Source organism: Pleurodeles waltl, chromosome 8 (assembly GCF_031143425.1).
Source record: "Pleurodeles waltl isolate 20211129_DDA chromosome 8, aPleWal1.hap1.20221129, whole genome shotgun sequence".
Taxonomy (NCBI): domain Eukaryota; kingdom Metazoa; phylum Chordata; class Amphibia; order Caudata; family Salamandridae; genus Pleurodeles; species Pleurodeles waltl.
Genome location: NC_090447.1, coordinates 370566836 through 370591180, shown reverse-complemented (window position 1 = coordinate 370591180; position 24345 = coordinate 370566836). Strand labels below are relative to the sequence as shown.

At 44.3% G+C, this 24345-nt stretch overlaps 1 protein-coding gene across 1 annotated transcript in view; it reads left to right on the top strand.

Moving 5' to 3' along the window:
- Window positions 1-24345, top strand: part of MYO16 (myosin XVI) — a 2485855-nt gene that overhangs the window by 771127 nt on the left and 1690383 nt on the right. Inside the window, exon 10 of the mRNA XM_069204246.1 lies at window positions 7167-7317. Within this exon, the coding sequence (XP_069060347.1) occupies window positions 7167-7317 (151 nt within the window). The remainder of the gene's footprint in view (window positions 1-7166; window positions 7318-24345) is intronic.

Sequence of the window (24345 nt, the reverse complement as noted above, 5' to 3'; positions counted from 1 at the left end):
GTGTGTTGCCTTTCTCTTTGCAGCAAGGGTTGCCTCAGCCCTAGTGCTTGCCTAATGACCCCCTATGACTCTTTGTAAAGTAAAACAGTCATTTTTGTGTTGCAGTGGGTCCCTCACACTCCTGGACACCAGTGTCACTCCAGCTGCTTCACAAATGAGAGCCACGGCCTTGTAAAACAGGCACTCTCCAGTGCTCCTTGTTAAAAATGGACCTCCATCTTGCTCCATCCACCACCCTGCCATCTCTCTGAGGCCTAATCTAAAGTGTCCCCTTTGTTTCAATTTTCCCCTGTCTTAATCATTGGTCCGAGACCCAAATGAACATTACCACTGCAAGCGTCTACTAGGCCTGAGTGCAAGGAAGGATAGTAAAACAGCATAATTGGTGTTAGTTGTGACCTCATCCATGGACCCCAGTTCCACTGCACCTACAGTAAGAAGCTTTTTAAGGCATGGGCATGGTGGGTGCATGGTCCCCACCTTCCAAGTGCCCCCCAGAGAAAGTGATTTTTTTCTCTCTCTCTTTCTGGCCGCTTTCTCTATTTTTTCATTACTGCCTTTCTCCCTCTCTAATTACCTCAATCTCTGGCTCTGTCTCCCTCTACCACTGTCGCCTTGGGCATTTTTGGGCCCAACACATATTTCAGTTATTTTTGTGTGGCGTTGTTAGAAGTGGGGTCTTTGGTTGGCAGTCAGGTTACCCCCTGTCCAAGCAAGGACCCTCAATCTGGTCAGGGTAATGGAGAATCACCCTCAATTAACCCCCACTCACCCCCTTGGAAGCTTGGCACGAGCAATCAGGCTTAACATCAGAAGCAAGGTGTTAAGTATTTGTACCAACACATACTGTAACACAGTAAAACACTACAAGTATATCTTGCCACCTTTCTCTGGGCATATATCTGATGAAGCTGTCTCTGTCCATTTGTAAGCAGAAATTATGCTCTCCATAAAGCACCCCTTCTTTTGGTCATCTGCTACCTGAAAGAAATTAAAATATGTGCAATTGGTTAATCATCAAATGTAAAGGCAGTCTCGGAGCAAGTATTGGCTTAAATCTTTGGAGGTACATTAAGATTCATGGAGACAAATATTTATTCTTTTTGAAAGGTAATTCAAGGATGCTGAGCTTTGAAAAGTGTCTCTGTAATGACTTATAAAAATGCTTGCACCAGGTACTGTATTGCTACTTTTTGAAAGTGCTGTTTTATTTTAAACACTAAATTATTTTGTGGAAGTTTATCTTATACTGTGTGTTAAACAATTGTAGAATAAAGACATATATCCACAGTGCTTTTTGTTTAGGCTGGGACCTCATAGCACTATAAGTACACAATTCACTATTCCACAAATTAACCACTTGCAGTTTCATAACCTAAAAGAGTGCATTGCCCGGTATTGAGTTTAATTTGCATTTATTTTTTCATTTAAGCATTTGCATTTTTATATGCAGTTGACTAAAGGTGAAAAAAACACCTGTTTGACACCACAACTACAGTGGTCAAGCTCACAGTTGCCTAAATAGACACTCACATGTACTTACACTTTACTTGTGAACAAGTCATGCACTGTAGTTGCAAAAATACGTGGGAAGAAATGCAATCTGTATAGCAATGTGAGTTTTCTTTTTCATAAGTAATTCACTTTAAGAACCAGGACTTCAATATTTACTTCTTTGATTATTTGTGGAGTCCCTTTCTCTTTTAATTCCCACGGTCCATATTTCCTCTCAATTTCAGATCAGAATCTCCTCTCTCTCTTTGAGCAGCCCTTACATTTATCAGTTACATAAACATTCTTTATCAAAATTTCTATACATTTCTTATCTTGTAGAACTATCTATTTTTAGGTTTCATCTGGCACATCTCTATATTTTCTTTCCACTTCTGATCTCTCTCCCTTAATTTACAGTTATGTCAGCCAGCCTTTTTTTATCAGATTACATATTGTAACCTTGAGCTTAGTCTTAATGCAATCCTCATCCACCTATCATTTATGTTGGGAAAAGACTAGTGGAAATGTGTCTATTCTGTAAATCCAGGTATCATATTTGATCAATGTCTCTTCTACCAAGAACACATGGAAAGGTACACCTACTTTTCTAAAATTGTCATTAAAATAAATTCACAGACAGTGTTATTCCTATCTCCTATCCTCCCCTAACTGGAAAAACACCCCCATATTCCATATAGTCTCTCAGTGTTGACTGGTCTTGCTGTCCTTAACATGACCATCATTACTCTATCCACCAAACCTTACCAAAACATAATATGAAACAACATTTTATATTTCCCCTCTCTCTTATAGTCAGTCCCCAATAGCAATTTTCCATTCCTTGCCAGATAGTCTTTTCTTCAAATGTATACATTGACAAGTCTGATATTCCATTTACAATTACAGATTTTCGAGATGGGGCACACTTCTTCCACTCTGAAGTTGCTTTCCACTTTGTCATACAAAATTACATTTGTTTCTGAACTTGAGTATTAACTTTTGCTTTTGGAAGCTTTAGAGTATCTTGGTTCAAGTTCCCCAAGGGCCTTCTACTCAGTAGCTCAGCCTTACCCGCACTAGCAGGGATCATATGACTGAAGTCTCTGGCCTGCAGCCAGACCCTGCTGCCAACCACCCTAAACACCCTTTGGCCATACATGGCAGAAGTTTGCCATGGCTTCTCCGGGTGTCAGAATAGGAGTGAGAGAATGTGTCTGGGTGTGAGAGTGTCTGTGAGAGTGTCTGTCTGGCCCCGAGAGTGAATACATCAGTGTTTTAGTGGGTGCATCAGTGTGTGCACAGGTCTGTGAGCGGGTGCCTGAGGCTGTGAGTGGGTCTGTGAGTGGGTGTGTGAGAGTCTGAATGGGTCTGTGAGTGTGTGCATAACTGTCTGAGTGGGTCTGTGCGTGGGTGCGTGAGGGACTGACTGGGGTTGTGAGTGGGTGCATAAGTGTCTGAGTGGGTGTGTGAGAAATTCACTGAAAAAGAGACAGTGAGATAGAGAGAAAGAAAGTGACAGTGAGAGAGATAGTTTTTAGGCTTTGATGTATGATATAATTAGAATTAGATATTTCTGTAAAATTTAAAGTTAAAAATATATCTGTCATTTTTAAAAATTAAAATAATTTGTATTTTTAAAAAAAGAGGGAAGCGAGTTTCGCTGGACTCAAACCCTGAGTGCTCACAGTGACCTTCACACTGAGCTATCACTAGCTTTTTTTAATTTTTTTTTTTAGCCCTTTATGGGCTATCTAGAACCACAAGGGAACCCTCAAGTACTTCCCTGCGGTCCCTACATATTTATTTATTTATTTTAAAATTTTCAAAATGCCCTTTACAGGCTATCTGGAAGCTTCAGAGCTGTAGCCATGTCACAGCAAACAGCTGTGTCCCAGGGTAGGTACCCCAGTACAGAGCAGGAGCTGGCCTTGGGGGCTGGCAGGACCCAGGACCATCAGTGGCTCCTTTAGGGTGCCGTGCACCCCTGCAACAAGATATAGCCCCAGAGAGGTGGTGATCCCTGGGGCTAAACGGGGTCCGAAATGGACCTCCTTTACTATTTTGTTATCTATGCTCTGAGGAGATGGTGATCCCCAGGGGCAGCAGGAGATGCCATGTGGCCCAGCTGCACTAAATACTAATGAAGCCCTGGGGAGGTGGTGGTCCCAGGGGTCGAGGGGAGGGGCAGGGTGGCCCCCCATTTATTTTATATAGCCCCCAGGAGGTGGCAATCCCTGGGGAAGAAGGGGTGCCATATAGCCCCCCTGCTTCCTAAGTAATTGAAGCCCCGGGGAAGTGGTGGTCCTGGGGCTGAGGGGGAGGTGAACGGGTCTCCCGCACAACAAAAAATTATTTTGCCCTGGGAAGTTGATGATTCCTGGGGCGTGGGGGGATCAAAAGGCTCCCTCAACCAAAAAATAGAATGCCCCTCAAAATTGGTCCACCGGCAGGTTTAATAAACACGAAGCATGGGAGCCCACCTTTCATCACTCCAGACACAGCATGACAGCTTTGAAATACCACCCACGCAAACGTGAAATTAACAAAAGTAACCCCTGATGTGTCGGAATGTCAATACATCTCTTCAGAGAGGTTTAATTTTATCCAGACACAAGGGAGCACCCATTATAAGTCAAAACAACACCCTTTCAGGGTTAGAGTGATGCATAAGTTATGCAAAACAGAATAGAGAACTCTGGGTAGTTCCCAAGTTTAGGTGGAAAGCAGCTCCAGTAAAGAGCACCCTGCAACACCAGCAACACTCTCGGTTTGCTCACCTCCAATGTCTGTTTTTCTAGCAAAGTTTTTACACATATGATTGGCACAGTGCCATCCACGCCGAGCCAGAAAACAACAAAGTCTTTTAACATTTGTATAGCAAAATCTTTAATCATTGGAGTGGACCAGTGTTATCCTTGCCAAGCTATAAAAAAGACAAAAGCCTTTCACCACTTTAGACACAGTATTACAACTTTGGACTGGTAAAATACCATTGAAGCCAAACTGGAATGAGCACAAGCAACCCCTGACAAATGTTTCAATGCCATTACATCTCTTCAAAGACATTTAGGTTTGTCCAGACTCAAGGGAGCACCCAGTATAAATCAAAACAATGCCCCCTTTCAGAGTTAGAGTGATGCATAAATGATGCAAAACAGAAGAGAGAACTCAGGGTAGCTTTCAAGTTTAGGTGGGGAGCAGCTCCAGAAAAGAGCACCCTGCAACACCAGTGACACTCTAGATTTGGTCACCTCAAATGTCTGCTTTGTAGCAAAGTGTTTAAGTTTAGAATTGGCACAGTACATCCAGGGGGAGCTAAAATACAGCAAAGTATTTTGCTATTTGTACAGCAAAATCATTAAGCATAGGATGGGCTCAATGTCAGCCTTGCCAAGCTGTAAAACAACAAAAGTCTTTTACCACTCCAGGCACAGTATTACAACTTTGGCCTGGTAAAATACCATGCAAGCCAAACTGGAATGAGCAAAAGCAACCCCTGACATGTGTTTCGATGTCATTACATTTCTTCAGAGATATCTTGCTTTGTCCAGACACAAGGGAGCACCCATAGTAAGTCAAAACAGCATCCTTTCAGAGTAAGACTAACATATGAATTATGCAAAAACAGAAGAGAGAACTCTGGGTAGTTCCCAAGTTTAGGTGGAGAGCAGCTCCAGATGGATGAGAGAGAGAGTGACAGGACCACAAAGGGAGCCTGAAGGCCTCTGCGGTCCTAGCTGGCGCCCCATGTCCTAGTGGAGCTGGCATTGCTCCGACAAGCAGGGAGGTGCTTTAAGTAGCAACTCCCTGCTTGAGCGAGCAATGTATTCATCTGTTTTCCTGCACTCATATTTGTGTGCAGGGAAATACATGAAAATGTCACTTTCTCCAAATGAAAACTGTTTGACAGCTCTCATTTGGGGAAGAGACAAATAGAATACTCCACTTGCAGCTGTAAGGAGCAATGATGAATGTACTTTTTGGAAAATTGCAGCGACTGGCCACAACAGCAAAATCACCTTCCAAAAGCAGTGACAGCTACTGCCCATCGAGGATGATGGTGGGGGAGCCAGAGAGGGCTGATGGGGGTATACAAAGAAACGTACCTGCTACTGCTGCTCTGTCCCATGCTGCTCCTGATCGTGCTGCTGGTCGCTTCCTCTCTTCCCAGCAGTCTTCACGGGGTCCCAATCCAGATGCTGCTCTCATGCTAAAGCTACCATGAAAGCAGCTCCTGCATTGGCATGAGTGGGGGTGCTGACGCTTGTTCAGGCACAGGTAGCCTGTACCATTACTCCAGCCTGGCTGTGAGACGCAGCCAGGTTGAAGAAATGTAAGTGTGCATGTCTGTTTGGCTGGCTTGAGGCAGCCGGCAAAACAGACATGCACACTTTACAGTGCCCACCACTCCTTCCTATGGCCCGGCTCCGCCTGTCCTACAGTCCAAGCTGTCAGACAGACAGCAGCAAATAAAATGATAATAACATTGTTTTATTATCATTTTATTTGCCGTTGCCTGTCTGACTGAGCAGGGGTGCAACGCTCCTCCGATAAAAACGGAGGAACCGCACCTGTCAAAAAGTTATTTAAATATTTTTAAGTATCATACTATTTGGACGCTCAGTTAGCTGGTTCACCATTGCCAGATGTAATTTTGATGCATTGAATGAACTTTGTTCCACTAAAACAGATGATGACAGTAAAAACAAGCAAAAGTTTAGGGAAGCCCCAGGGCCCAATGGGAAATCAGTTGATCTATCAAAATTGTATCCCATCTTATGGGGCCTGATATTTTCCATTTTTTGGTATTGAAATCTACAGGAAACCCCAATTCCTGGCTGAGACCAGAGATTGTGCCTATGTTAAAGAAAGAAGCTACATATAAGCCTTTTGATTATTATCCCAACAGCTTGTTTAACAGCATTCAGAACGTTTTTTATGATGTACTGCTATCCAGGATTGAGAGTTGAGCTGAGAAGATTAAGATTCAGGGTGGGGGGAGGGAATGAGGACACTTATGTCATTAATAATGATGCCAAGTTTAGTAAGTCTGTTACCCTCATCATCTAATAAATTTGTACTGAAACCAATAGCGCTTTTTTAACTATTCAGTATCTTCTAGGTTATGCTACATATCTATGTTTATAGTATTATGCATTTAGCACAATAAATATTTAAACAACAATTAATGACTTAATCCAAATGGCACAATTATTTGCGTACCTTACCTAATTAGTAAACACTAATGAAAATTCTGCTCGAGTCCTTTCATATTTTTTGCAGCTGACTTGCATAAATCTGAATTTTAAATAAGTCACTAGGTGAGAGCGTGCTTTTGGCCACAAATTGCCCCTATAGTATGCGTTTCATCTTTCTTGAACAGGGTCGGGCATCAGTCAGTAAGGTGAAGTAAGGCTGCAGTCTTACGGTTCCACAAGGAGGTATCAGCAAAATGTGCAAATATTGCATGGTTAGAGCGAAAGCACCAAGAGCAAAATGTATGTATCTTTTAGTCTGGGGTGCCGTTATTTCCTGCACAATACCTGTGCCATAAAATGGATATGCACCTTCATGTAGATATGATTACAGTCAGAAAAGTGCAGCTGTTCTTCGCTGCGACCATCCACTTGCTTTTTGCACAATCTAATCAAAGCATTAACTCTTTTTTACAGAAGCCCGTTGGTATTACCCATTGCAAAGCAAGATAGTTTGTTGGAGAAGGACACCATGTTCAAAGACTCAGGGAAACCTTTCAACAAGCAACATTCTCAAGAGAACAACTTGGAGAACATGGCTGCCAACCTAACTGCCAAACTTGAACAGGTGCGTGCCCTACTCTCAGAACCGCATTGTATGTCTGCCTTAAATATAATATTTTCATATATGGGGCACTTTTGTGAAATGCGTGCGGCTACTTTCTGCAGAGCTAATGGGTTTTTGTGCATACTCTACTGTGCCTAAAATTAGCTGTTGAGTTGCACCATTGCAATATGAAATCGAGGAATGTGTAACCTTTACAGTCAGAAAAGTGACATAAAGGAATCCTGTCTGTTGAGTATTTTTATGTTATATTGTGATTGTGCTCACCACAACACAGACAGTGGTGACGCCTGTCTCATGGTCCTCCTTGACCTCTCAGCAGCCTTTGATACAGTGATGTTGTCGGCCCTAGGCCCACATGTTGAATAAAATAGTGACACAAATGCCAGTGTGGTGGATACATAACTGGCCCAGGGTACATGCGCCCGACCCCTTTTAAAAGCAAGGTCATCTGACTGGTGATGCCTGTGTTGGATGGGTGAGCAGTGGGTGTTAGCACAGCCCCTAGGGAGGGGGTGCACCATTATGACTACACACTACATCCCTCCCAAAATTCAAATGAAAAGACAAGACACACTGTATACCACATAGTCCATCATTCTCTATAGTCAATCAGCAGAATAGCCATGAGTACATGGACTGATTAAGCTGGCTGCTGTAGGACATCTCTGCTTGCCGTCATATTTTGACCTGAGTAGTTCAGGACAGGAACGCTGGCTCGCAGATGTCAAAGACATTCCAACAGTATACTGGATGAAATCATGTCCCTCATCTGGAGTGGGTCCACTCTGTGGGTGATGATTTGTGGATAGTGTCAATAGTTCTTAAGCAAGTTGTGTCAGGAGGATTGTCAGACTCCATTGAAAAGTTTAAAGATGGTGTTGCTTAAGCTTCTGAAAACAGTTTTGGCATGCTGTGGCATGTTGGAGTCCCCATTACACATCCTTGCTACCTCCTGGAATCTGTTGAGCAGGCAGTTTCAAGTCCATCTCTCATGCTTGGGGAGGGCCCTCAGTTGGGTTGAAATGGGACTACATGTGGGCTGCGCTGGGACTGCTTGTGTGCCACATCTGGCCTGCTGCAAGACTGCTGAGGAGCCACTGCCCAGTCATTTGTGCAACCACAGGGGTAGACGAGCCCTGGTCAAGACATGATCTTGCCATCAGGATGTAGGGAGGGTGAACAGGTAGTCAGTGGTTCTTCAGAGCATCACTGGTGCTTCTTGTCTGTTGGTGTAGCAATGGCGTAGGACTCCAGTCTGCTTGTTTGAAGCTCCATGGGTAGTGACTACTCACTGGAAAGGGGCTAGCATGATGGGGTTGCCAGTCATGGGGCGAACCTGTACAACAAGTGGTGATGACTTGCCTTGATAGTCGCAGGCCCTCTTTTTTAGGTTGACAACAACTGGGAGTGATGGTGGCCAGGTTTTACCATTCTTCCTTTGTGAAGGCATCTGCATCCTTATGCCTGGGTGTTTCACGTAGCTGAATCATTGGTCACTGTGTCTGGACGGATACGCTGGTAAGCGTGGGGAAGATACTTGGTTCATGCATGCTTGTGGCTTCCTCTAGGTTCTTCTGCTGTGCTTTCACCAGGTCGTCCTTGTTTCACCCAAATGGCTTTCTGCTTGTTTATTTAGAAACACTCCATCAGCTGCTGGAGTCTTCTTGAGCTTTCTTTTCAAGCCTAGCCTCTCTGAGTTTGACTGACTGTCAGTTTCTTAGTGTTACCCGGCAAGTCATACTTACCTTCCTCCTCCTCTTTCTCCTTGATGCTTTGGCATAAATCTTTCTAACTATGTGATTGATACTTCTCATTGTGAGTCTCTTCTTCTGGGTCTAGTGGCGTGCACCATCTTCGGAACAGGCCATCAGGGACTCTCAGGAGTCTATGGTCTCTGAACCATGCTGGTAAGACTTCTTGTCAATTGAGTCTCTTTTTCTGGGTGTAGCAGCATGCACATTCTCCAGAGTTGGCCAACAGGGCATCATGGTGGTCGACTGTCTCTGTAGTCTGGCCACCGGCCTCTGGTGTTGGGCTCCAACTTGATGATGATCAGGACAGTTGCTCATCCAATTCTCCTTTCTTGAGTCCCATGTGGCTTTCGGCCAGGTGTTGTGTGTCCCTTCTGCATGAACCTTTTTGAAGCTGCTCCAATTCCATTGATAGATGTGGGTGGCTGCCTCAAGGGTCATCCTGATGTCTGTCTCTTTTTGTTTCTGAGTCGGTGTGACATCATGCCACGTGTAACTATTCCATCATTCAGGACCATCTTGGAGCTTCTACTGCATGGTATCTCCTTTTGTGGGCAGTAGGTAGCTGTGGTTCTGTTCTTTTCTCTGGGTGGTGCAGGACTTGTGTCTTGAGGTGTTGCTACAATCAGGCATGGTTGGTGGGGTGGGGTGCAATGTGCAGGATAATGTAGTCCTTTAGTATGGTCCACTGTCCCATGTTCTGTGCTTCAGTCCACCTTTGGGTATGGCCTCACTTTCCTTGGGCTACCAACTGCCTAGGATCATTTCCTCCACTAAGCCTCTACTATTTGGGTGCAGGGACTAGGTTTGGGGTGCTCCCCTTCTTTTCACTGCTTGGCTCATGTACTATTTTCCTCCCCTTGTAGGGGAAAACCGGCTCTTCTTCTCTGAAGATGTCTTTCTAGTGGTGCGGCAATGCAGTGGTAGTCTCTCCTTCTAGCTCATCAGGTAGTATTTGGGTGTCTCCGGTTCCAACTTCTGCTGTTGACTCTTGGCTGGGATGGCTTTGTTAACATTACCACCTTGAGTTGCTTTGGTTGTCTCTCTTTGGTAGTGTTAATAAGCAGTGGCTCGGCACAGTGCTAGTGTTTAGATCTTATGGGTGGCATCAGAGGCTGCTTGCATGATTATCGGAGCGCAGTTTTGCAGGGTCCTGTGCACACATCCCGAGTTGTGTGTTGGCTGCTTGAATGATTATGAGCTCAGGGTCCTGTGCACACATCCTGTGTTGTGTGTTCCTCCCACACTGGGATCCTCTTCTCCCCTCCTCTGCAGTTGAGATGAGTGGGGACATGCAGGCTCTGTGCCTCTCCTCTTGTACTGTAAACAGTGACAGGTACAGTACCACTGTTCACCAGTGGGGGTAGGAACTCAAACATCGGTACTATTTCCCAGAGGCCATCTAAAATTTATTGCAGCTGGGCAAGCAGCCATGGTATCTGCGATGGATTGCCTATGATATTAGATGAGCAGGTGATGCAAATGTAGGGAATGGCAGTGTTTTTGCTACAGTTGAATTAGCCATCTGACTTCACTGTTCCTTTGTCAGCATTGGATGTTGAACCCCCGGCTATCCCAAAAATGAAAAGCAGAGAAAAAGAAAGAAAAGAAAGGAAAGCCTAACTATGAAAAAGTAATTCTCTTAAAAGACAAAAGTCCCTCACCCATCCAAAGTCAGCATGGCCCCTGGGGAGGGGTTGCATCATTATATGTTTAGCAATACACTACAGATGCCATCAATCTGCAGTCCAACTGATCGCTCTCTATGTCCACATTGGCATCAATGACACATTGCTGAACTGTGTATCCTCCTTCCTAACCAATAGGCAGTCATACAGTCATACGCACTCCTCTAAATCACTGACACTCTGTTAGACCTGGCATCCTTGATGTGGTTTCCCCAGCCTTTTTGAATCTGCTTCCTGTGTTTTTGACTGTGTGCTGGACTTTGTTTTTGATGGCTTTTGGTACTCTGGGCACTTTACCACTGCTGACCAATGCTAAAGTGCAAGTCCTCTCTGTGTAAATTGTGATTAAGATGGGTTATCCCTGATAGACGTATTTGATTTACTAGTAAGTCCCTAGTAAAGTGCACTAGAAGTGCCCAGGGCCTGTAAATCAAATGCTACTAGTGGGCCTGCAGCACTGATTGTGCCACCCACATGAGTAGCCCTGTAAACATGTCTCAAACTGGCCACTGCAGTGTCTGTGTGTGCAGTTTTTGCACAGCCAATTTGACCTGGCAAGTGTCCCCACTTGCCAGGCCTAAACCTTCCTTTTTACTACATGTAAGTCACTCCTAAGGTAGGCCCTACATAGCCCAGTGGGCAGGATGCAGTGTATTTAAAAGGTAGGACATGTCCTTGTGTGTTCTACATGTCCTGATAGTGAAATACTGCCAAATTCATTTTTCACTATTGCAAGGTCTATCTCTTCCATTGGTTAACATGGGGCCTGCCGTTAAGTATCTTTCAAGTGCAGTTTCCCATTGGGAGCAGATGGAGGTTTGGAGTTTGGGGTCTCCGGAATCACAATTCAAAAATACATCTTTTGGTAAAGTTGTTTTTTAGATTGCCAGTTTGAAAATGCCACTTTTAGAAAGTGGGTATTTTCTTGCTTAACAATTCAGTGCCTCTGCCTGCCTGTGGAATACACATGTGGATCAGACTGACAGTTGAGCTGTTTGTGAATTCAGTCTAGACAGTGCCACAAATAGAGCTGAGGAGTGTCCTGCATATCCTGACGAGTCTCCTGGGCTAGAGTGGGGAGGGAGGAGCTGACACTTACACCTGAAAGTGCTGTGCCTGTCCTCACACAATGCATTCTCCAACTTCATGGTGTGTGTCTGGGTCCAGGCCTGTGCACGGCAGGATCTTGTCAACAAAAAATACTTTCCTTTGAAATTTGCCTACTTCAAAGACAGAAATGAGTATAAGTAGTAAACCCAAAACGCCAGATTTTTAGAATACTTCTGGATTAAGAGGAACCTTTGTCATGGAGAAGAGCTGGAGGAGGAGTACTGCCCCTTTGCTGTGTGTGCTTTGCTGGGTTAGCCAGAAGTTGCTCCTTCTGCCTTAAGAGGACAAAGACTGGACTTTGCTGTGTATCCTGCCTGTGAAGATTCTCCAAGGGCTTGGACTGAGTTTGGTCCCTGCTCTGAAGTCTCAGGGCCATCAAAGACTTCATCTGCCAGCACCTGGCATCTCTTGCTAAAACCCCTACACTGCCAAGTTGTGCCACATCCTGTCCCTGGGCTCTTGAAAGGAGAAGCTGGTGATCCCAAGGAGAAAATCCATGCACATGAGCTGAGCAACATAAAACTCTATGCAGCACCTGCACCGCGGATGAAAAAATCTATGTTTCGCTGGTAAAATTGATGCATTGCAAGCTCAGCACGGATTCATTGCTGCTGTGCGTCCGGATTTTCCTTGCATCGCCCCTGTGGGTCAAAACCTGCAACATCAACGTGCAGACCAGAGGCTGCTTGTCCAGGAATCTATGCATCTCTTCCCTGTGAGGAAAGAATCAATGCATCGCTTGCCCGGCCGAGAAAGAATCGATGTACAGCCTCACTTGTGAGTAAGGAATTGACGCATCACTTGCTTTTCCAAAGCACTGTTGCCCGTGCGGCTGTATTTTTGATGCATACACATTCTTTGTGCTAAAACAATGCATCCATTGGTTTCTGTAGATTAAGACTTTTTTCTATGTTGGGTTTTTGCTGTTTTGGTCTTGTGTGATTTAGCTAATTATTGGCTATTTTTCTAAACTGGTGAGGAGTTCTTTTGTGGTGTTTTCACCGTGTTACCGTGTGTGTTGGTACAAATACTTTACACATTGCCTCTGAGATAAGCCTGACTGCTTGTGCCAAGCTACCAAGGTGGTGAGCAGGGGTTATCCTAGATGTGTATCTACCTACCCTGTCTAGAGTAAGGGTCCCTGCTTGGAGAGAGTTCCAACTAACTGCCAACCAGAGACCCCATTTCTAACACACTCCCAACAAACATGGAGTATCCTGGGGCCCTGTTGTCCCAAAGCCTCTCAATCAAGTAATCTCTTACTGTCCTAATAGGACTACTGAAAAAAGAATGTATGTAGGAAAACAGTGGCAGAAATCACAAGAAAATACACAGAATGGCAAATTGAGCATTATAATTGGCTTGTGTCTCTATTCCCTCCGTGACCTAAGTTTCAATTGCAAGTGACTAAAAATCTGCCCTTCGGAAAGATGAGATACAAAAGCTGCATACCTGAAGCAAGGCTTATTGCAGCTCCAGATTACACAGTACCTACATCACACTCGGCTGCATCTAGGAAATATGCCAAATGTCCTAGAAAATACGTTTCCCTCGATGAGGAGTTCTCTCTACCTATAGAACAAGGGAGAATACAATATTGTAGTGATTCTCGTAAGTTACAAAAGTGTGTGAGAAATTGTTCTTTTTTCATGACACGGTGAGATCAGTTGTTTGAGAGCTCGTGGGCAGGGGCATCACTAATACATGTACCCAACATATACCAGGTACATAGCTCACTATCATAACAAATGTTGAAAAAACATAAATGACAATTTGTCAAAAGCAAGGTTTCCACTTAAGGTGTTTTGGAGTTGTAGACCATATGTCAGAGCTCACTATAAACTGTATACCAATAAATACCATAAAAACTTCCAGTAACCTCTATCCAATGAAGAATTAAAACTCGTGCAACCTTTCCATCATCTTTAACAGAACGTGTTAAACATATTTAATTATGTGCAGTCTATTACAGCAAATACATCAATCAGAGTTACATCATGGGTAATCCGCTTAAATGCTAGTTTTAATTTTGGGAAAATGTCCATATCAAAAACTTCATCCAGAAGATCTTTGAATACTGTTCCGACCTTACTGAAAATTTAAGTTACAGGTTAATGCAGTGGCACAGGATGACATAAATAATATTAAAAACTGCAATCCTTTCTTTTTAAAATGTTTTTCTTTCAATCAGGGGCTACTGCTGTAGACAGATACATGTTGTTTGATTGTTTGTGCCAAAACATTTATAAATACCAAGAAAATAATAAACTGAGATAAATTCAAACAGATAGCAAAATAACAATCTAAAACCTCATCATAAAACCTAAAAGGTACTTTTGATAAAGCTAGTCTAACGCAAAACGTTCCACCAACAATTACCCAAACAACCATAACTCAACATTACAACAATAACACACTGACATCATGTGTTTACAGAAACATTCAGATATAACACTTCCCTACAGAGTTCTACACATCTCCTTAAAATTACCAAGACAAGAAAGACCCACACAGACTGAAAATATAACAAACATCATGCAACTAAATCTTCATGTCAAAGTCATAGGAAAATAAAGATGTAGGCAACCTACAAATAACCAGGAGGGAATGAGCCAACTCAAAGCTGCCAGTGTCAAGGTGATGGAAAAAAAACAATAATTACATGCAGCTACTGCTATAGAAATCTTTGGGGATAATATACATGGATGATTACTACACAAAATAAAACACTAGTTACCAATTTAAGGTATTCCATATTTACCATATTTAAAAGAAAAATGAAAGTGGGTGAAACTGGATTGAATCTTGCTTACATTAAAGGCCCTGCCTAAGATATGGAACTGAATGAGCTGGGAAGCAGCCTGAAAGTATGAGCTGTGGAATAAAGGGTGTTACACCCTTGCTTTCCTGTAGGATGTGTAAACAGGTTTAATAAGATCAGTATTTTCTGGTGAAGGTCCTGTGTGATATAATCCAAAACTCTCAAGAGCATCTCCTCTCTCACCTTCCTGGCTTCTCTCAGATACATTGCTGTCATCTTCATGAGCCTTCTTTCCAGGTTGCAGAATACACAGAAGACATCAGAGGTGGTATCCTTATTCCTTCTCTCTTCATTTGTGGAAAAAATATTTTCTCTAGTAAATTTTGATATGAAAGACAGAGAGTTATAAAGGCCCATATTTATACTTTTTGAAGCAAAACTGCTCCGGCGCAGTTTTGTGTCAAAAATATTACCGCCAGCTAATGCCATTTTGGTGCGCCATGCGGGCGTCATATTTATACTTTGACGCGCGGCGGCGCAAACCACAGGTGGGAGTCATTATTTTTGACACACACTGCAGCGTCAAGTCGTAAAGCAAAACAACGTTAACGCGGCGGAAATGACTGTGGGTCGATTTATGACCCCGCAAACCGGATATGCGCCTTTTTTTTGACGCAATAGCGTCAAAAAAACCTGCGAACACTGCCATTTCACCAGAGGAGAGCAAAATGGATCCCAGATGCTACTACAGGCCCCAGGAAGATAACAGCAGACCGGGAACCAGCCAGGATGACCCACACAAGAACCAGGACACTTTTAAGAAGAAAAGAAAGTGTCGCTTTAGTGCAGAGGAGCAGGAAATTCTGGTTAAAGAGGTGACGGAACACCAGCACCAACTGTTTGTCACATCAAAGTTGCCAAACAGTAGGAGAGAGGCTATATGGCAACAAATTGTCGACAAGATTAACAGTGTGGCTGAAGTACGCAGAACAGTCATCGAGTGCAAGAAACGCTGGCATAACTGCAAGCGCAGGACCAAGGAAAAGATGGCCAGGAACAGGAAGGCAGCACTGCAGACTGGAGGGGGGAGTCCAGCACACCAGGAGGCCCTGGACCACATGGAGGAGATGGTCGCAGCCGTCATCCCTGAGTAGATCGTCACAGGGATTCAAGGACAGGACAGCGCAGACTACCAGGAGACAACGCACATGCAGGGTAAGTCACATGGGGAATTAAAATGCACTAATGTCAAATGTGAGCAGGGGGGGATACCGACCACTAAATGCATGGAAGTCATCTAATACATGGAGTGGCATGGGTAAAGGGGCACGGCATGGGGGCATGACCCGTTCTGAGAAGACCTGGGGCACACCATTACACAACACCAACAACAGTCCCATGGGGGCATGCTGTCATGCCAACGATGGAGCAAAGGGAAAGCCACGCCAGGAGGGAAGGCCACAACGTCAAACTGACATCCCAGCACACGTCAGCCACCATACCCGCTACATTAACTAGGGCCCTCTTAACAACCTCTAGCCATACCGACAACAGGAATGTAACTGCGACAACAGTTGCCACTACCACCTCTGCCCTGTGTGCAGCTCAAGTAGCCAATGGCAGTAACCTCCCCATGGATCATACACACCTAAATTAGGAGGTGAGGATGACAACTGCAACAATCCCCAGAAACAAGACAAAGGCCCCAGTACTCTCAAATGTCAATGCCCATAGTTGTCACAAACATCAGCCAATGTAAACAACAATAGGGGCTACACAGCACTAAGGACACACCTATGCTGCATATGTCAGGGTCCATCCTGTGCCTGGGTAACAATGCAACATCCCAAATGTCATACTTCTCAGACAACAGCATTGAGGGGGGGACACATGTAACTGGTCACTGAAATACACCTGCACAGTCAGAGGAGGAAATAGGACATTGATACGATTATCAGGGCAATCCAATGTAACACACATTCCCCAACATCAGCAGGACACATTACCAATGTCAACATCCATATCGGATCATAACATTGCCATGCATAGGATATGCCACATGTCAATTACATTTAAGTGGATGTGAAAGATCAGAGATTGGGGCAGGTCCAGATTGTTAAGTGTGGTGCCAGGGCCATCAGTACACCCACAGCCAGTGAAAGGTCTCACCATGAGAATGGATGTAGACAGAGGCTTGAGTAGGAAAAGAAGGTGGCAATTCTCTATTTGGCATAAACCAACACCTAGAGGCAATGAGGCTGACAAGTCTGATAACTCAATAACATACATGAGACACACAGGTGGGCCATGGGCCTGGAAGAAAGCCCATCTGAAGGACTGGAGAAATTAACACAAAACAAGATCACAAAGTGAATTCATCAAAAGGCAGGCACGTGACATCAAAATTGCCACAACACAGACACACTAATTGTACCCTGTTTCATTGCAGAGGAAGATGGATCTCCTGCCGATATGCCTGTCCCAGATTTCCCTGATGACATGGATGACGAGCCGATAAACATTCCCCAGGAGACTATCCAAAAGGTCCTTGACACCCTCCAGACCCCACCTTCAGTCACAAGGAGGAGCACAGAACAAGCAGCCATCGCAGAGGATCCACCCACCACTCCAATTGTAAGACCTACCAGCTCCAATACAGCTGAGGACTCAGACAACACTGGCACCAGCTTTGAGAGAACTGTAGTTGGAGAACAGCGGGAGCTGGCCAAGGAGGTGCGGGTGGGGATGCAAACTATGGCAGCCACCCTTGAGGGGTTGCGTTTGTGCATGATGTCATCTGCAGATCAGGCAGCAGCTTTGCAAGCCCTAACATCCATACTGCAAGGACTACAAGAAACTGTCAAGGAATTCACCACTGTAGTAAGGGAGTTGCCACAACACCTCGCACCCCAAACCTTCCACTGCATGCGCGAATGCAATCATGACTCCCTCAGGGCCGACCTGGCTGCCTACCATCATGATGTGGCTGCTATTCTCAAGAACCAGCAACCCTCCTTGCTGCAGTACTGCCCTTAAGACCTTCACAGGGAGCAGCGACTGGGATGTCTGACTCCACGTCTTCTAACACTGAGGTGTGTGTTGCCCCTTCACAACCAACAACAAGGACAGAGCAGGCAACACACACATCGGAAGAAGAAAACATGGAACAGATCACATTCACAAGGAAAATGACCTGGAAGCACTAGTCCCTGCCACATGGCCCACATTTACCAAGGTCCTGCGCATTGTAACTTGCCAGTATTGCAACAACTTTACTCAAGCACTGTTCTGCAAACCACTGTATATCTTGTCACCCAGCCCAGTGATTGTCTCTCTCCTACTCATTGCCAAATCCTGTCCCTCTGCACTGTCTGAAACATCAACCCCAGCATGTCAAAAGCATTTCCGTAACCCCTTGTGTTGGATCACAATGTAGGATGTTACTATAATGGACTCACAATCATGGACAATGTACAGATAGCACTACAGCACGTTTCAATAAATAGCACTTACGCAACAAATCTGTCTCTGGGTAATGTGACATATCAACTGTGAAGTAGATAACTGAAATGTGCCTACTGGCAAATTACGTAGCTTGTCAATACAACCGTCCTGATAATATGTAGTCAGAGAATTCTGCAGAGTGCCCATTATTGCATCATACTCTGCCCATCCTGAGGGACAAATCTGATGAAGTGGGAAACCATACACCACCATGCTGTGTTGGACAGAAGAATGCTTCCTCAGGGGATAACTAAGTCATCAAATAGTGGCCGCAAAATGTTGTCAACATGCAAAAATAACACAATAAACATGCCACACTAATCTAAGTAAACACTAAAAAAACTGCATAAATGAAGGTGTCTGAGTTAACATACAAATAGGTAATCATGCCGAACTGTGTCACAAATGATGTATGAGGGTCATGAAGACAAGAATACAATATTGCCAATGAGAACTCATCTTATAAGGGTATGCATGATCATCACACTGCAGTCAGACCTAAAACTGTTTCCCCAATACCAAGTCTGGAAGCACTGTTTGTGGCTTTCAAAACACACTTATCAACAGAAACACATTGGGATCCATATAAACTGTGATTGGTGGTTGCAACGAAGGTTCAACACTTTGCAAGGTAGCTCTGGGCTAGCTGCCAATCGTACAGCTCAGTTGGGATTTGTTTGTAGCATAGGACATAGATGTTATAGTACAAAATGGATGTACACTGAATCCAAACCCACAATCAAGTACCATTCAACACATCCTATTAAGGGTTAACCAAATATTTATTAAATGCTAATCACAGATGAGGAAACTGAGGGAAAAATCTTATCTACCCTAATCTACCCTGACTACTCATTACCCACAACTGTCCCTAACTAACCTTACCTACACTTACTTATCACATGTAACGAAATGTTCTAAACATCTACCCCCCAACCCCCTTTTGAGACGGGACACATGGAGGACAACACATACTAACCTAAACACATACTATACTATCCTATACAAATATATATATATATATATATATTTTTTTTTAAACACACAAGAACCCCAACATACCACACACATGTAATAAGTAAAAATAGAAACAAGCAGGGCCCCCACCCACTAACACTAACTAAACTAACAGCCTATACTAACCTAACACTAAGCCCCCTAAGCCCACTAACTATAAGAACAAGGAAAGAGGAGGGAGGGGAGGGAATCATGTCCATAGCAAAAAGTCTAGAGGTTGGCCCTCCGGAGGGTCCTCTTAATGGACTTAACCCGCTGGTTAATGTGCCGCACATCCCGGCTCAGGTGGCTCAACTTGCGCAGCACTTTGTCCATCTTACGATCCATTTGGTTGCAGGCTGCAGGGTCCACAAGATGGAGCAGTGGCAGTCTGGGTACTGGTGGAGGAGGTCTGTGTGGGTGTGATGCCAGGCCCAGTGGGCTGTCCTGCACCGGTGGCAATGCTGGGGCCTGGAAGTTCAGCAGATGTTGGACCAACAGTGGCAGCTGTGGGTGGGGCCACCTGGCTCGGATTGGTGGTTGTGCTGGTGGTGGCTGTGGTGGGCAAAGTAGGCCCACCCTGTGGGAAGGCTCTCCATGCCCCGGAGGCCTGTTCATGGCGATATCGCCGGGCCATCCTCCGGAACCCCGACTCCACCAGCAGGATGTGCTGATATCGCATGGCCCGGCGCTGAAATTCACAGACCTGGTCTGGAGTCATGTTAGCAGCTGTGAAGACAAATGCAGATATTCTACATTAGTAACTGCATTGTGTGAAATGGCACAGCAAGTTTATCAGACATTACATCTACTGTACTTTTAACAGCTCATATCACAATACAGATCATTGAATGTCCCTGAGGAAGTACATGGCAGGCCAGACTACAAAGGTCACATCATACATAGCACATCCATAACCTACAAGATGGGTAACAACTGGCTTTGACTTGCAATCTGAGTTCTGGCAGTTATCAGCTAAGAATCATGCTCCATATCCTCCGCCAAGACCTGGGCTACAAATGTCAGTGTACGGAAAGCAAAACTAAAGCCACATGGTCTGCAAGTTGCAACTGGACTTGCCAGTATAGTACCAAGTGCCAAACCTGAGTGTGTATACTAGTTTACAACCAAACCGTCACTTATTCACATGTATGTGTAACATACTGGTAGCATCAGTACTAGGTACCCCATTCACAAACCCATGCCTGTGTTTGAAGGGGGGGGTGGATAAACAACTATAATTTGCCAACAACATGTACACCGAGGAGTGCATAGAAAACTCCACACATGTTTGTCTCTACAGACACACCACAGGTAAGGTCTATCTACAATTAGGAGTCAGCAAACCCTAGAGCACTCATAGGGTCAGACATGTCAGGAAATGCAGAACTTGGTACACAACATATACTTCCAGTGAGGCCTGACTTACATCAGACACAGAGTTGCTTGAACAACCATGATCATGAATTGCATGCACACCTAGGCCATTGCACTCAAGTTCCACATACTTGTAGCACTACATGTGGAAGTACATGCTGCTAGGAGGTTCTACCTACTGTTTCAAAATTACGTAGGTAAATAGGGAAGCAGATGTCTATTGGAAAGCTATTTACTGTACCAATCTTAGAGAATGTGGGTCTGACAGGCTGACTAAATCGGGGCTGACTTCCATTGCGACTCTTGGTGATGCAAGTGTCATACACATGACTAACCCCTGTACTCACAGTGGGGCCTACAGGAATAGCCTACAATCCCTACATTATACCATTGGATACGCATTGGCCAACTCAAAACATGTGAGAACTGCATTCCCACTCATGGAAGAAGAGAAAAGCTTGCCCAACGCATCACACCTTGCTATGCGTCCAACTCACACGAGTCCATAACCAGCAAACAAAACACATAACAGACATATCAACACTTACTGGAGTGGTCAGGGTCCTCAAATGTTGCCACCTCTCCCACAGTGTAGGATGCCAGTCTACCTGTAAGGTATGGAAAGAAGAAATGTGCTCAAAATCTGTGCACAGCACAACAAATTCATAAACATATACAATGTGTAGGCTGAATAAGGAAATGGCAGCCATTCAGACATGATGGTACTGCATCAGATATATCACGGCCAACTTGTACATAGCATGGGTCTCCTGTGACAGTTACACACATATGTGCACACATACATTGGCCCTAACTATCATGTGGTTGCAAATATGCCCCGTAATTGGTGAGCAGTAAAAAATATGGAGTGTAATCGTCTCATCATGTGCAACCAAGAGAGACATCCAAATCCTGGTTACTTGAGGACTGCATTACCAGTCAAACATGCCACTCACTCTTAAAGTACATGGTGTTGAATTAACGGTTACGCCCTTTGAGACCCCACTCGAGAAGTTGAATTAGATTTTCTTGGATAAAACAGATTGACAGAATGATGATGGGCTAGGTCCACCGCGACTTTCCCGGGATCTCGGAGCTTGCAAATGGAGAGAATGGAGGTGTGGGATCAGCGTTGGCGGTACTAGTGATGGTATGAGTGAAGTTAGGATTTTGCGCTTGCACAGCTTATTGCCGCAGATTGTCTGAAAAGGTTGCGAGGATTTTAGAGGATAGCGGAGGTGCGACTCCGAGTGTAGAAGTAGGGAAGTCGTCGAACTTCATAGAAATAGCAGAGGTGCGACTCCGAGTGTGAGAGTAGGGAAGTCGTCGAACTTCATGTGCATGTGGCGCTTTGTGCATAAAAAGGTCCACGTGGTTGTTGTTGTTGAGACGGGCCCTGCGAGGTCAAGAGACTCCGGAGTATGTTGAAAAGTGTATGAGACACTTGTTTTATGTTGTGGTCTGGTCGGTTTAGTAGGTTGATCGGGTGTGGCCATGACACATTTATTGCACATAGGTCCAATGTACAGAGCGAGGGGCAGGGACTTTTGTAAGCCATCCTGTTGTTAAAGTTTATTCAATTGATGTGGCCCAGCTATGGTGATTTGCACCAACCATGGAGATGTGATGCCATGTGCATACACTTGGACTGCCATCCATATTTGGATTGTGGTACAACTAACTCCAACAAACATTTTAAGATGTTAGCTGAGGGCACCTTACACCTTTTCACGATGTTTTCAAATCCAGAACTGACATGTAACCAAAAAGATCAAGGAACACAATAATTCCACACATTCATAGTACTTCAGTGAACGTTTTCCTTCCACACTCACCAGACTCATATGAGACATATGTCTGAGCCACTTTGCTATTATCAATTGATGTGAAGGCAGCACTCATTTTCTGCATCATGTAGTGATTCTAAAGTCAGTCTAGCAATTGCGTCAACAAAGTTGGCCTAAATGTTGGTACATCTGTACTTCTCTGTCAATAGTACCCTACATAGACATGATTGGCTCCTATTTTGTTAGCTTTTCTGACAAAAAGGCTGCACCAATTTCCTTCATGGAAAAGTAACCTGTACGTTTGCTGAGCACGTGCTACCTGACAGCTAGCAATTGTGATCCTTGTCATAGTGCATCAATTATCGCTTTATATTTCCCCAGCATTACACACAGTCAGCAAGTTAGCTGGCAGACATTGTACTAATCCTCTTATGTCACTACAGAGCATTTAATCGTGCACATTAACATGATTCGTACTCACCAACAGTGCCACCAATCATGATTCCCAGGTGGTCCAAGAGATTGTGCTCCCTGGTGATGAGGTCAGCCCACCGGTGCTTCAGCTGGTGGTCACTCCTCTGGCTGGCATACACACGCTGCAGGTGATGCAGCACCTTTCCCCACCGGATTCTGCGCGCCTCTGTTGGATACCCCTGATTCACCCTGCCTGGATCATGAGCGGCAAGAAATGCGTCACAAGCCAGATGAACCCCCCCAACTCCTCTTCCCCCATCCTACCAAGACGTGGCCTACCAGACATACTTGGAAGTGAAATGGAATAGGAGTAAAAGAAATAAAAAGGGGAAAAGGGGGAAGGTAGGGGTACAAAGACAGAAAATAAGTAAACCTAAACACTAAAAGAGCCCAACTATCCCCAAACTAACACTACCCACAACAGACTCCCACAAACAACAAAAACACAAGATAAATGGACAAAGGTAGACAAAACGCAGTAGTACAGTATACAGCAACAATATTTATTTCACAAATTGACAATACAGATAGCACACAGGACAAAAACAGCACAAAATCTCAGGACAACACTCTCTACACAGCCACACAGTCTAGAAGGATCATAGACTGCAAAGTGAAAGTGAAAGTACACCCACTGTACATGATCTGTAAACAGGATATCCTATTACATCACTTCCTGTATGAAAAGTCCTGCCTTTTTCGCGTTATGCGTCATTTTTTGTTTACCAAAATTGTATTTGCGTCATTTTTTTTGACGCACAGAAGTGAAAATTAACCCGTATCCACATAATAGTACATTGACTGTACAAATATCTGGATGCGGGCTAAATTTCACTACTGTGTGTCAATAAAAATGACGCAAATACAGTTTTGGTAGTCAAAAAATTACGCATAACGCTAGGTATGTCAAAATTACAGTGCATTAACTGGTTTTGGGCATTTTTACTTGTTTTTTGGTTATGTTACATTTGGGACACATCAGAGATAGGCTGATTGAAGACAGTATGGTGTTGATGGTGTATGTTCACATGTGTGACATCATACTGCAGCGGAACATGATCCACTACTCCCTTGACAGTATTTTTACGGTTGGCTGACGCAATAGATGGTCATGAGTGTGGCCTACATATATGTGTTGCAGAAATTGGGCATGTTTGGCATAAGGAGAGGATAGCAATGTGACACACATATGTACAATACCTAAATGCCTTTGGCTCAAATTGTGTGCTTTGGCAACTAATGTATTTGTTGACCAAGTGTGTGTGTATCACATGAAGCATCTTTGTACATATGCTTGTATGAATGTGATGTCCATGTGTCCTATCCTTAGATGCAAGTCATATTGGAAATGAGCGAGGGCATGTGTTAGTCATACATGTAACAACACCCGTAAAGTGTACTTCCAAGTTTTAGGGTCACGTAGACACCACATGTGACATAGCATGCACCAGATGGATGGCAGACGCTTGTTCATGTCAATGGTCCACATTTTCTACATCCTATGTCCTACTGTATTGGTAAGAGCTTCCTAGGCACTACTTGGTGAATCCCACAGTGAGTCATACACATGCATTGAGGAA